This window comes from Cervus elaphus, chromosome 15, assembly GCF_910594005.1.
Source record: "Cervus elaphus chromosome 15, mCerEla1.1, whole genome shotgun sequence".
Classification (NCBI taxonomy): Eukaryota; Metazoa; Chordata; class Mammalia; order Artiodactyla; family Cervidae; genus Cervus; species Cervus elaphus.
The window spans coordinates 61,795,498-61,810,649 of NC_057829.1; the positions used below are offsets into that span (position 1 = coordinate 61,795,498).

At 36.7% G+C, this 15,152-nt stretch overlaps 1 protein-coding gene across 4 annotated transcripts in view; it reads right to left on the reverse strand.

Annotated features, from left to right (window-relative positions):
* The window catches only part of ARHGAP19 (Rho GTPase activating protein 19), a 63,385-nt gene that overhangs the window by 8,878 nt on the left and 39,355 nt on the right, over positions 1 to 15,152 (reverse strand). For all 4 annotated transcript variants that reach the window (XM_043926248.1, XM_043926246.1, XM_043926247.1 and 1 more), the window contains exons 7-9: positions 8,161 to 8,226; positions 6,959 to 7,150; positions 1,832 to 1,930 (exon numbers count right to left, since the gene is read on the reverse strand). In XM_043926248.1, the coding sequence (XP_043782183.1) occupies positions 1,832 to 1,930; positions 6,959 to 7,150; positions 8,161 to 8,226 (357 nt within the window). The remainder of the gene's footprint in view (positions 1 to 1,831; positions 1,931 to 6,958; positions 7,151 to 8,160; positions 8,227 to 15,152) is intronic.

The following is a 15,152-nucleotide window of genomic DNA, read 5'->3' on the forward strand; positions in this document are numbered from 1 at the left end:
AGACCACTGCCTTGCTTTAGGTGGTCACTATTCCTCTTTAAACTATCTAAAGGACTGAAATGTTAAAAGAAACTTTATAGTTGATTTAAACCAACTAACATGGGCCAATTACAATGCTTCTGAGGCCATAAAAGAAATGCCAGTTACCTACCAGTATAATTTTTTTCCCTAAAGACATGTCTCTGGCAGCTTTTAAGAGTCCCTCCTCCCCTCCCTACTAACAGACACTTAAGACAGGGTCCACTCTAAGATTTTGCTTCCGTGTCATGTCTCCCTCACACAGGATTGGAAAATTCGGAAAAATTCTCTAAGAGCTCCTATTATAACCACAAGAGGATACAGGCCTTCTTAAAAGGGTCATGTGACCATACTGACATTCAATGCAAGACTAAAAGCCCTTTCATCTCTGAACAGCTTAGAAGCTGATGTAACCTACTGTAACAGCTGACAGTGACAATTCTACCATCTTCGAAGAAATCCTCTCTTTCTTCTCCTTAGAGAATAAATTTGAATTCCAAAAAAAGAACATATCAAAACTAGAACATTAAACTTTACAATATAAACATCAGTAGGAATATTCTGATGCAATAAATCATTTACATAATAGGAATTTTGGAGGAAATAAGTCTAGCCAAAAAAAGGTATCAAAGCAGGAAAGAAATCAAATAGCTAAAACACAGAAATGCTGGAAAAATAAGGCCACTCCATCTTCCTTTCAGAAATCAGATATCACCTCATAGTAAGCTGAATAGGAGATGCCAGGAGTCACAGGACTAGCTATAAAGCTTCCACTGAATTTTTTAACAGACCTTTCACTATTCCTTTGCTGTCAAGCAGAAACCTACATCTATTATTAGCTTGAAAGTCTCCTCATTTACAACAAAAACACTTAACCCTTCTGTCCTGTGAAACTTGTTAACACTGTTTAAATTATTGTTCTGATGTTTTCTCCTGATAGAATTATAAGCTCTTTTATAATTCTAAAGTTTTAAATTCTCTCTCAGTAAAGAAGAGGGCAGATGCCAAGAGAATATTATATTCTTACCTTTCAAGCAACAGTTAGCAATACTTCTAGAACCAACAGCAGAAGAACTCACTATGAAGAAAAAACTATACCCATCTAACTTCAGTTAAGGAACATTTGTTTGACTAACACAGAGAAACATTTATTTAACTATTACTTTTCTTATTATCAATCATCTCTATGACCAAGAAGAATGACAGACTTTCCTTGGTTTCTTTATGCCTGGAAATTTGAACCCCCATAATCAGCTATCTACTGCCACCTGCTGGCAATATCCCTTAGTTACATGTTCAGATCATCCATGAAGACTGGAGTAAATTGAATATACAATAACAATGATGGCAACAACAGCACAGAAGTATATATTGCATTTGTTTTAAAAACAAGATTTTTAATGAAGTTTTAGACGAAGAAAAGAAAACAACTGATCAAAATTTGGGGTTTACCTAAAAGTCACTAGGCTATTAGAAAATCTATTTCTAGTGTCTGTCAACTTTCTCACTTCCTAATTTCAGCAACCTGCACAGTAAATCAGAAATGAGGACTCTGTCCTTAGCCCCAGAAGACAGCAAAGGACCTTTATTTCTCTTATCCCTTACTTCTCCAATCACAGAGTCCCTTCTCTGATTTGAAACACAGCAGAATGCTATGAAAATTAAAAGCATTTCCAAATTCTATCCTTTTCTCTTTATAAGTGAACCCTTTATAGAATCCCAAAGAATGGAACAAAACTATTTATGCCTAAGAAGAGCCAGATTGTTAATTTTCTCACGATCAATATTGAAAATGACAGCACAGCATGCCTACCTTAATGAGGCCACTGAAGGACCGTGAGCGAGCCCTTTTCTGCACCAGGGGAGTAGAAGGCTCGCGTCCCGGTGTCTGGGTCCCAGAATGCTTATTAAACTAGAAGCAAACATAGAGAACATTTTGTTACAGTCTCCTGTAACAAATCAAGAGACAGCATTCTGTGACAATTAATAGCTAAATGTAAATATTCAGAGACGTCCAGGAATAAGTGAATGTGTACATACATGGATTAGTAGGTTGGCAAGCAAATCACAAAGGCAGAAATTATGCCACCAAGAAGTCAAATTTTATTAAGTTAGCCTGAGGGTAAGTTAAATACTACATACCCCAAAGCAATCAAATTGGAATCAGATCAAGCTTCTACAATTAGATCTAACTACCAGTTTACAGCAAATACAAAGGACTAAGGAACATCTTAAATAATACCACAGGAATGCAATCAGCAAAATCCTGACTGTGGGAGACAATCTGTCTTCTTTCACAAATAAAGTGCAAAGAGAGCAGGAGGATATGTGTGTGTGTGTTTAAATGCAATGTGGTATCTGGACTGGCCCCTAGCACAGAAAAAGGATATTAGTGTTACAACTAGTAAAATCCAAATAAAGTCTGCAATGTTAATAGTAATGTACTAATGTTAACGTCTTAGTTTTGATAACTAAGGAAGAACATTAGTTAATAGTAGAAGGAACTAGGTGAAAGGTATGTGGAAATTCTGTACTATCTTTGCAATTTTTCTCCAAATCTAAATTATTTCAAATTTAAAAGTTTAGTCAAACAAACAAGCTTCAGCAATTTTTAGGGAGAAAAAAACAGGAAGGGGAGAGAAGGGACCTATGTATTAAAAGGAACCTAGCAAAAAATCATACACCATGACCAAGTGGGCTTTATCCCAGGAATGCAAGGATTCTTTAATATCCGCAAATCAATCAATGTAATACACCACATTAACAAATTGAAAGATAAAAACCATATGATTATCTCAATAGATGCAGAGAAAGCCTTTGACAAAATTCAACACTCATTTATGATTAAAACTCTCCAAAAAGCAGGAATAGAAGGAACATACCTCAACATAATAAAAGCTACATATGACAAACCCACAGCAAGCATCACCCTCAATGGTGAAAAATTGAAGGCATTTCCCCTGAAATCAGGAACAAGACAAGGGTGCCCACTCTCACCACTACTATTCAACATAGTGTTGGAAGTTCTGGCCACAGCAATCAGAGCAGAAAAAGAAGTAAAAGGAATCCAGATAGGAAAAGAAGAAGTAAAACTCTCACTGTTTGCAGATGACATGATCCTCTATATAGAAAACCCTAAAGACTCTACCAGAAAATTACTAGAGCTAATCAACGAATATAGTAAAGTTGCAGGATATAAAATTAACACACAGAAATCCCTTGCATTCCTATATACTAACAATGAAAAAACAGAAAGAGAAATTAAGGAAACAATACCATTCACCATTGCAACAAAAAGAATAAAATACTTAGGAGTATATCTACCTAAAGAAACAAAGGACCTATACATAGAAAACTATAAAACACTGATGAAAGAAATCAAAGAGGACACAAACAGATGGAGAAACATACCGTGTTCATGGATTGGAAGAATCAATATTGTCAAAATGGCTATTCTACCCAAAGCAGTCTATAGATTCAATGCAATCCCTATCAAGCTACCAACGGTATTTTTCACAGAACTAGACCAAAGAATTTCACAATTTGTATGGAAATACAAAAAACCTCGAATAGCCAAAATAATCTTGAGAAAGAAGAATGGAACTGGAGGAATCAACCTGCCTGACTTCAGACTCTACTACAAAGCCACAGTCATCAAGACAGTATGGTACTGGCACAAAGACAGAAATATAGATCAATGGATCAGAATAGAAAGCCCAGAGATAAATCCACGAACCTATGGACACCTTATCTTTGACAAAGGAGGCAAGGATATACAATGGAAAAAAGACAACCTCTTTAACCAGTGGTGCTGGGAAAACTGGTCAACCACTTGTAAAAGAATGAAACTAGAACACTTTCTAACACCATACACAAAAATAAACTCAAAATGGATTAAAGATCTAAATGTAAGACCAGAAACTATAAAACTCCTAGAGGAGAACATAGGCAAAACACTCTCCGACATAAATCACAGCAAGATCCTCTATGACCCACCTCCCAGAATATTGGAAATAAAAGCAAAACTAAACAAATGGGACCTAATGAAACTTAAAAGCTTTTGCACTACAAAGGAAACTATAAGCAAGGTGAAAAGACAGCCCTCAGATTGGGAGAAAATAATAGCAAATGAAGCAACAGACAAAGGATTAATCTCAAAAATATACAAGCAACTCCTGCAGCTCAATTCCAGAAAAATAAATGACCCAATCAAAAAATGGGCCAAAGAACTAAACAGACATTTCTCCAAAGAAGACATACAGATGGCTAACAAACACATGAAAAGATGCTCAACATCACTCATTATTAGAGAAATGCAAATCAAAACCACAATGAGGTACCATTACACGCCAGTCAGGATGGCTGCTATCCAAAAGTCTACAAGCAATAAATGCTGGAGAGGGTGTGGAGAAAAGGGAACCCTCTTACACTGTTGGTGGGAATGCAAACTAGTACAGCCGCTATGGAAAACAGTGTGGAGATTTCTTAAAAAACTGGAAATAGAACTGCCATATGACCCAGCAATCCCACTTCTGGGCATACACACTGAGGAAACCAGATCTGAAAGAGACACGTGCACCCCAATGTTCATAGCAGCACTGTTTATAATAGCCAGGACATGGAAGCAACCTAGATGCCCATCAGCAGATGAATGGATAAGGAAGCTGTGGTACATATACACCATGGAATATTACTCAGCCATTAAAAAGAATTCATTTGAACCAGTCCTAATGAGATGGATGAAGCTGGAGCCCATTATACAGGGTGAAGTAAGCCAGAAAGATAAAGAACATTACAGCATACTAACACATATATATGGAATTTAGAAAGGTGATAACGATAACCCTATATGCAAAACAGAAAAAGAGACACAGAAATACAGAACAGACTTTTGAACTTTGTGGGAGAATGTGAGGATGGGATATTTCAAAAGAACAGCATGTATACTATCTATGGTGAAACAGATCACCAGCCCAGGTGGGATGCATGAGACAAGTGCTCCGGCCTGGTGCACTGGGAAGACCCAGAGGAATCGGGTGGAGAGGGAGGTGGGAGGGGGGATCGGGATTGGGAATACATGTAAATCCATGGCTGATTCATATCAATGTATGACAAAACCCACTGGAAAAAAAAAATAAATAAAAATAAAAAAAAATTAAAAAATAAATAAATAAATAAATAAATAAAAGGAACCTAGCAGCTGTATCAGCTTCCCCCAGAGAATGCATACCCTTTGGTCATGCCACTTCTAGGAAATAATCTGCAGAGAATACTTATGAACAAAAATGTATACAGTAAAAAAATGCCTAATTTCCCCAATATGTCCAGCAGAGGACAAACTATATACATCAGGTTATATACAATGAAATATACAAGCATTAAAAATGCTTATAGACTTTTAATGACATGGAAAATGTTCTGATGTAATGTCATAGGAAAAGGGTAAGGTAGTTTTAAAATGGAATGTATATTTTTACCTCAACTAAGCAAAAATAATATGAAATATATATTCGTGGAAATAAATACAAGAAGGAAATACTCCAAAATGTGACCAGTAGATTATAGATGATTTTTAACTTGTTCTTGACACTCTTCTGGAGACTTCAATGTTTCTGGAGTGAGTATTCATTATCTTTATAATGATGGAGAATAGTAAAATTAGTTTTTTTTTCAAAAATAAATGGCAATATCTTAAATGTAGGCAAGTAGTTTACAAGCATGCATGAGAAAACACTTATGCTGTAATGGTTAATGAAAAAGGAAGAAATCAAAGTATATGGTATGATCATAACTATGTCAAAATATAAAATATCCATAGGAAACAGACTGAAAGAATATCCAATATGTAAACACTGGTAGGATAAGTGATTTATTTTCTTTTAATCCTTCTCTATAATTTTCCAGTTTTCTAAGAAAAGCAAAACTAATGCTAGTTTTTTCCTTTGTATTATCTTTGACCTCAGTCTTGATGAGAGAAGTCATTTACACTTGTCCTACCTGAATTACTGGCTAAATTTCTACCAAGAATTAAACCACAAAACTGCTTTAAATCTGTAGTATTACTTAGCCATAAAATTCCAGTTAGAGCACAATTTGCTAGATCTCAAAGTAACTTCAAAGAGAGTGACAGAAAAATTTCTCTTAAAGGACTTTGTCAACTGTTAAGAACAGCTCAGTTCAACAGTTTTGGAGCACTTGTTTTTGTCTGGCCCCGTGCTTGAGATAAACTATAAAAAATAAAAATGAAAACACAGACTCATCCCTCAAGAAGGTCCCAGTTGAATAAGAAGTCAAGAGGCTGACCTTGCCTGTTTAGCTAAAATTCAAGAAGGGTTGAGACAAAATAAATTTCCTGAGAAAGAAACTAATCATGTCATCAGTATTTACACTGTGAATCTCAAGATGGCAAATAAGAGACCTAATTTTGCTCCCACAGCTCCAAAATAAACAAACTTAGCCACTAGAATTTCTATTTTTAGTAGCAGACGAGGCTCTTGATTTCGTGTTTTCTAACTGCAAACAACTCACTGGTGAGAGCTACCACTTCTGTCCTGCTATGCCAGCCACTTTACATAGATTTTCTCTAATCTTTACAACCATGGAACATGGGCATTACAATTACCAATAAGAAGGCTGAAATTCAGAAAGACTGGGTTATTTGCCAGGCTTAAACGTCGTACATGACCAAGTTAGAAAAACTAACCACACTGGATCCTTCTGTTTACTCAAGAGATCCAAGAGCCTCCACCTCTTTCCCTAGTGGGCAGCAGACAGAGATCACCACTGAGGTGCCATAGACAAGTCTGTTTTCCTGACTAAACCAAAGCTTGGGCCAGTAAAAGACAAAAATTAAATGAAGTTTTTCAAACTATTCTCTAGTGATTCTACAAGCAAAAATCACGTCCCTAAAGCCCCGTCACTATCTCCCTGCCTTCGGCACCTGTCTGATGAGCTGTTTCTTCTTTGCCGACTCTGGCATATTGTGAACGTGTTGGAACAATTCTCTTAGTGCCTCTTCCGTACGCTGCTGGGTCTCCTCCTGATGAGAGCAGGAATCTACCCGGTTCCATTTTTGAGATCTTGCCAGTTGGAAGGACCTGGTATGACATGAAGCTATCAGATCAAGATCATCCTATGGAAAATTTAAAAGAACAGTGAATTAATATATCTTGCCAGCTTTTTTCCAGATTCCCACAACCCTGAAGAAAAAAAAAAGGGAGGGTGAGATGTGGGGTACATCTTAGATGTAGGGACAAGAAAAACCTAAATACTATCATCAGATAAAGAGAAACCTACAATTAAAGACTGTATCAACAGCCTACTCCCATGACCTGCCCAGAAAACCTAAATTCATTTAGAATACTGCCATCAAAAAATACATTTATATAATAATCCACTATTCAGAGCATCTTTTAATCTCATATTTCTAACTGTTATCCTATGGGTTAAGCAGGAAAAGTATCATTATTACCATTTCACTGAAGTAAAAACTGAAGTTAAGTTGTAAGCTTAAAGTCATCTAGATACTAAAGTGACAGACCCATCTTGGAGACAAGATTCACTGGTTCTTGGCTGGTGCTCCTTCCCACACATGACAATATGTGATAACTACACAGCAGTAGTAGAGAAATAAAAACAACTTTCTAAGAAAAACCACACTCCGGTTAAACTAGTTAAAATAAAATAGTGTTTTCCTGATCACACCAGATATTTGCTCAATGAGAGGTAGAAACCAACGGGAGCAGGAAAAAAAGCATAAGATGATAGCTTAAAGTTTCTAATCAAGATAGACTAAACAGAAATTCTCAAAAAGTGCTTGTGACATTTTTTTAACTTCTCACTTTTAAAGCTCAATAATCATATGTAATCTTGTTAATAAGCATCACACATTTGCTTTCTAAGCTCATACAGTCTTAGGTCTTTTAGACTTTTCAGTGTTACCTTACCAATGAACTTGAAAGAATGTCTTATATAAAAATGTACTTTCATAGCTAAAAATATTTAAGACATTCGCTATTTACAGACTTCTCTCATACATTTTATCTTCCTATGTCTTCACATTGACTCTGCTTTGTTGTAAATCCCCACGAATCTTAGTTAGCTCTCTCCTCGTTTGGGCCAAAAGCAATTTTCTATTCTTACCTTTGAAGCTTGAGTTCTGGAACCCACATAGTGCAACCTGGCACAGTCCCGAATGTAAGCAGGAGCCTGGGCAGGATAAAAGAAAATCAAGAACAATCGGTTAGCAGTATCTAAAATTCTTGCAGATCATGAGGACAGTGGTTCTTAAAATGATCTGACTGGCAGATTATTCTAGAAAAATGAAAGATCCTCAAAATGCCCTATTTCATAGTTTCACTTCTCTTGCCACCAAAAAGATAGCTCAAGAAATCTAACAGGAACGCTACGAGACACGACCATAGTTTTAAAAATCATATATGGCACCTATATGTGTGTATATATAATTTTTTTCAAATGAACCAAAACAGACATCTGTAGTAATGTTTACACTTACAAAAACTACCCCCAAATCCTTACAAATTTCAAGTGGTCCCTAAATCACATTTTAGAAACACTGTATAGAAAATACCATTTAGAATCACTGTGGAGTAACAACAGAAAAGGAATAATTTAGCTTACTGATATACTACTCAGAATCCTCTGATAAGTACCCTGAAACAGTACTAGTAGAAGAATAAATAATATAACCATTACGGAAGAGAATCTGGCAGTATCTAAAAAAATTACGTTTTCATTCATCCTTTAAACCAGAAATTTCACTTCTGAAAACCTATCCTGAAGATATAACTCCAAAAATACAAAACATACTTGGATAAAATTAATAGATACAACCAGATGTCTATTAATAGGAAGTTGATTGAATAAGCTTTTATTAATATAATCCATACAATGAAGTGCTATGCAGTAGTTAAAAAGGAGAGAAGGGAGGGAGGGAAGAAATACTTTATGAACTGACATGAGTCTTTCCAGGACCTGCTGTTGAGTGGAAAAGTTACACAGCAGTGTATAAAGTACTTGAGTAAGAAAGAAGAGGAAACAAGAGTATACACACATATATACAGCAGTCAGACACCACTGAGCGACCGAACTGAACTGATACAGTAATATGCTTTTACAAAAAGAAACACTAAGAAAATAAACCAGCAAATAATGAAAATGGTTAGGAAAAGAACTCAAATTTCTCTAAGTATACTTTTCTAAAAAGTTTTGACTTTTGAACCATGTAAACATACCACAGTTTCAAAAAAACAAATCCAAAAGAAAAAAAAGCAAACCCTAAACTGAGTAACAACAACAAAATAAGCATATTTGTATATCAAACTGACAACATAAGCACAAAGAAAGGAATTATTCCACCAACTTTTAAAAACTGTATTTTGACTATGCAGTATACAGCCTAATGAGATATACTCAAGGGAAAAGGAACTGTAAGGAAATCTTAAACTTTCATCAGCAGATATACAGAAGTTTATTAGTAGTAGTAAGAGTTGCACTATTTTGAAACTAATTCGTTATATTGCAGGATAAAACAAATAACAAATATAAATGCTATTAAAATCTAGAATTTGCAATGTAAAAATTTATATAAGTATAAAGTAAAAGACGTCAAGAAAAAGAAAGCTCTGTAGTGTTAAATCTGAATTGGAAATACTACTATGAACTAATGATTTCCTTTTAAAAAATTTTTGATCTACTTCCTTGCCTTCAAAAGAGCCTAGAAGCAATGACACCCAAGAAACAATAAGTAGGTACACCCAGTGTCAGTGGAATAATTCCTAAGTCCTAGATTATTCCTAGGACTCCCTGAAGAAAACAACTGATTCCAGGCCCAGGGCAGAGCAAGTACAAAGTAAGCTGGGGACATTTATACCAGAATGGAAACACTCCAAGACTAATGGAGTCCTGTCAAAAAGACACAGCAGGAAACAGCCTGCAAGGGCTATTACAGGCCAAATTTAGTACAATTTGAATATCAAAATTAACAACTGAAATTGACTAACACTTTGAATAGCTAAAAATCCATGAGTCTACAGAGACTCATAAAAAAAGAAAATAAGAGGGGACTTCCCTGGAGGTCCAGTGGTTAAGACTCTGTGCTTCCAGTGCAGGGGACACAGGTTCAATCCTCAGTTGGGGAACTAAGACCCCACATGCCACATGCTGCAGCCAAAAAATAAAATTTATTTTTTTTAAATAAGAAAGAGAGAAGAAAAGCTCTTGTCCAAAGACAAAAGTCAGCTAATCAAGATTAAATAATGGAATTAGAAAATCACTATTTTGTAATAGTGTTACAATATAGTTACAGATGCCAGCAGGATTATCAGTGGATGCTAAAACCATTACACTCGGTGATGTAAGTGACTTGCTAACTGTCAAGGGGAAAATGCACCTTGATAATTGAGAGATGTGGCAGCAATTAGCAAAACCAGCATCACTAAGGCAATCTGACATTCTGTGCCTCCTAATGTGATGTAATATGATGCAATACGTTGTACACAAATATCACCTACGAATCTTTGCCAAAAATGCTTAATCTGAATCTAATCAAGCCTCTAGACCCAACTTGTGGTTTATAGGAGCCACGGAGAAAGGGATAAAGGATAAAGGAACAAGCTAAACAACTCTGAGAAAACAATAAGACAAATTCAGAATATGGAATATTCTGCAACACAATAGGCCTGAATAGTTCAACAAATCAATGACATAAAGAAAAAGGGCAGTGATTATTCTAGATTAAAAGTGATATAATAAGGCAAAACATAAGCCTTGATCAGTTTATGTTTTTTAAAAAAGGAACTATGAAATACATTCTTAGGACAGCTGGTGAAATTTGAATATGAATTGAATATTAGCTGATATGAAATTGTTATAAATTCTCTTAGATGTGATAATGATATTGTGAATAATAGGAGAATATTCGTATTCTTAGGAGATGCATGCCTTTTCTTAATTGGTACTTCTATATTACTATTTGACTTCTTTTTTCTTTTTTTTATTTTTTGAATTATGAAAAAAATGATAATACATTTATATACTTAGAAAACAGAGCAAAGTTACATATAATTCTACTATATATCACCATTATTTGGGGGGTTAGATAAATTAAGATTCCCAGTTGGACTTTCAATATCCAATGCAATGAATAGAAGAGTAGAGGGATATAGTCATGCTTAAGTTTTAAAGGACAAAATACCCTGTCAGTGGTTCAGCCAAAAAATAAAATAAAAAGCATGAACATAGAGAGATAAAGCAAATATGCCAAATGGTGACATTCATTGAATCTGAGAGTTTTATTTCAATCTTTCAACTTTTCTCTATATTTGAAAAACTTCATAATGAAGTTTTCAAAAAAAGAGTCTCATGACAAATACATTACATTATCTAAAGTTTAATGTTTCCCTTGGTAAACGACAGGAGAGAGCCAAAGGAAATTTCCTCCAAACAAGAATATGACAGCCCACATCACCTATTTTATAACTTCATTTGAAAAAAAAACAGAACTTCCCTGTTGGCCTGGTGGTTAAGAATCCAACTGCCAATGCAGGGGACAGGGGTTTGACTGCTACCCCAGGAAGATTCTGCGTGCCACGGAACAAGTAAGCCTGGGTGCCACAGCTGCTGAACCTGCGCTGGGGCCTGGCAGCTGCAACTGCTGAGGCTGTGTGCCGCCACTACTGAAGCCCGCGCGCCCTGAGCCCGTGCTCTGCAGCGAGAGACGGCATCAAATGAGAAGCTGGTGTACCTCAACAAAGAGCAGTCTCTGCTTACCACAACTAGAGAAAAACCCACGCAAAGCCACAAAGATCCAGCACAGCCACAAACAAACAGATAACTTAAAAATTTTAAGAAACATAAAAACCATTGCCCCCAGAAAGATACTATGAGCTGAAGAGATACTCAGAAAGGGAATCAAAAGTAATCAAAAGTAGATGGGTTTAAATGAAAATCTGAGGGTCTGAGGTATTTTACAGTTCATAGGAAAACAACAAAAGGCCAATTCACATAAAATGGGGATTGGCCTTAACTATATATATGTGTGTGTGTGTGTGTATATATATACACATATATGTATATATACATCATAATTTCTGAGAAAAGATGTGGTGACTCCTACTGAGAAGAGAGAAAACCAGACTGGGTCAGATGGACTTATAATAGTAGAAGACAGAACTTTAAGTAGTTAGGAAGAATTTTAGGGGAAAAAATACAAAGTATACAGAATGAAACAACATAAAATCTGAGGATTAAGAGATAAACGGTCCACCCAAGGAAACTGAGAACAAAAAGACAAACAATCTGGGGTAGAGCAGGGCCTCTCAGAGTATGGAGCCCACAGAACAATCAACCGTTTTTCATCCAGAGAAATGCTCAGGGAAGAATCTACTGAGCCAAGAGGTGAAGCCGGTGCCCACAAGGACAACAATTCTGACTCAAATCCAAAGATGAAAGTTCTATGACCAAAACAAATCACAAAAAAAAAACAAAAAAAGAAAACACAGCCTTTGTCTCCTTTAGAGATCAACAGAGGCTCAAAGAGTGCTCACACTAGCCTGGAAACAAAGATAAATAGCAAATAAGAATCAAAATCCCAAGGATGAGGAGCTAAATGAGGGATCTACAGAATGGAAGAGCAAAACTACACAATGTTGGAAAGAATGGAATAATTAGAACTTGTACCAAGTCAAAGAGTCCGAAATGCAGTACTTGGATGCAACCTCAAAAACAACAGAAAGATCTCTGGTTTGCTTCTAAGGCAAACCATTCAATATCACGGTAATCCAAGCCTATGTTTCCGACCAGTAACACTGAAGAAGCTGAAGTTGAACGGATCTATGAAGACCTACAAGACCTTTTAGAACTAACACCCAAAAAAGATGTCCTTTTCATTACAGGGGATGGGAATGCAAAGGGAGGAAGTCAAGAAACACCTGAAGTAACAGGCAAATTTGACTTTGGAGTACAGGACGAAGCAGGGCAAAGGCTAACAGAGTTTTGCCAAGAGAACACACTGGTCATAGCAAACACCCTCTTCCAACAACACAAGGGAAGACACTACACACGGACATCACCAGATGGGCAACACTGAAATGAGACTGATTATATTCTTTGCAGCCAAAGATGGAGAAGCTCTATACAGTCAGCAAAAACAAGACTGGGAGCTGACTGTGGCTCAGATCATGAACTCCTTATTGCCAAATTCAGACTGAAATTGAAGAAAGTAGGGAAAACCACTAGACCATTCAGGTATGACCTAATCAAATCCCTTATGATTATATGGTGGAAGTGAGAAATAGATTTAAGGGACTAGATCTGATAGACAGAGTATCTGATGAACTATGGACAGAGGTTCGTGACATTGTACAGGAGACAGGGAGCAAGACCATTCCCCAAAAAAAGAAATGCAAAAACACAAAATGGCTGTCTGAGGAGGCCTTACAAATAGCTGTGAAAAAAAGAGAAGTGAAAAGCAAAGGAGAAAAGGAAGGATATACCCATTTGAATGCAAAGTTCCAAAGAATAGCAAGGAGAGATAAGAAAGCCTTCCTCAGTGATCAGTGCAAAGAAATAGAGGAAAACAAGAGAATGGGAAAGACTAGAGATCTCTTCAAGAAAATTAGAGCTAGCAAGGGAACATTTCATGCAAAGATGGGCTCAATAAAGGACACAAATGGTATGGACCTAACAGAAGCAGAAGAAATTAAGAAGAGGTGGCAAGAATACACAGAAGAACTGTACAAAAAAGATCTTCACGACCCAGATAATCACGATGGTGTGATCACTCACCTAGAGCCAGACATCCTGGAATGTGAAGTCAAGTGGGCCTTGGGAAGCATCACTACAAACAAAGCTAGTGGAAGTGATGGATTTCCAGTTGAGATATTTCAAATCCTAAAAGATGATGCTGTGAAAGTGCTGCACTCAATATGCCAGCAAATTTGGAGAAATCAGCAGTGGCCACAGGACTGGAAAAGGTCAGTTTTCATTCCACTCCCAAAGGCAAGGCAATGCCAAAGAATGTTCAAACTACCACATAATTGCACTCATCTCACACGCTAGCCAAGTAATGCTCAAAATTTTCCAAGTCAGGCTTCAACAATATGTGAACCAAGAACTTCCAGATGTTCAAGCTGGTTTTAGAAAAGGCAGAGGAACCAGAGATCAAACTGCCAACATCCGCTGGATCATCAAAAAAGCAAGAGAGTTCCAGAAAAACATCTATTTCTACTTTATTGACTATGCCAAAGCCTTTGACCGTGCGGATTACAACAAACTGTGGAAAAATTTGAAAAAGATGGGAATACCAGGCCACCTGACCCGCGTCTTGAGAAACCTGTATGCAGGTCAGCAAGCAACTGGACATGGAACAACAGACTGGTTCCAAATAGGAAAAGGAGTACCTCAAGGCTATATATTGTCACCCTGCTTATTTAACTTATATGCAGAGTACATCATAAGAAATGCTGGGCTCGAAGAAGCACAAGCTGGAATCAAGATTGCTGGGAGAAATATCAATAACCTCAGATACACAGATGACACCACCCTTATGGCAGAAAGTGAAGAAGAATTAAAGAGCCTCTTGATGAAAGTGAAAGAGGAGAGTGAAAAAAGTTGGCTTAAAGCTCAACATTCAGAAAACTAAGATCACGGCATCTGGTCCCATCACTTCATGGCAAATAGATGGGGAAACAGTGGAAACAGTGGCTGACTTTATTTTTTTGGGCTCCAAAATCACTGCAGATGGTGACTGCAGCCATGAAATTAAAAGACGCTTAGTCCTTGGCAGGAAAGTTATGACCAACCTTCACAGCATATTAAAAAGCAGAGATATTACTTTGCCAACAAAGGTCTGTATAGTCAAGGCTATGGTTTTTCCAGTAGTCATGTATGGATGTGAGAGTTGGACTATAAAGAAAGCTGAGCATCGAAAAAATGATGTTTTTGAACTGTGGTGTTGGAGAAGATTCTTGAGAGCCCCATGGACTGCAAGCAGATCCAACCAGTCCATCCTAAAGGAAATGAGTCCTGAATATTCATTGAAAGGACTGATGCTGAAGCTGAAACTCCAATCCTTTGGCCACCTGATGCAAAGAACTGACTCATTTGAAAAGACC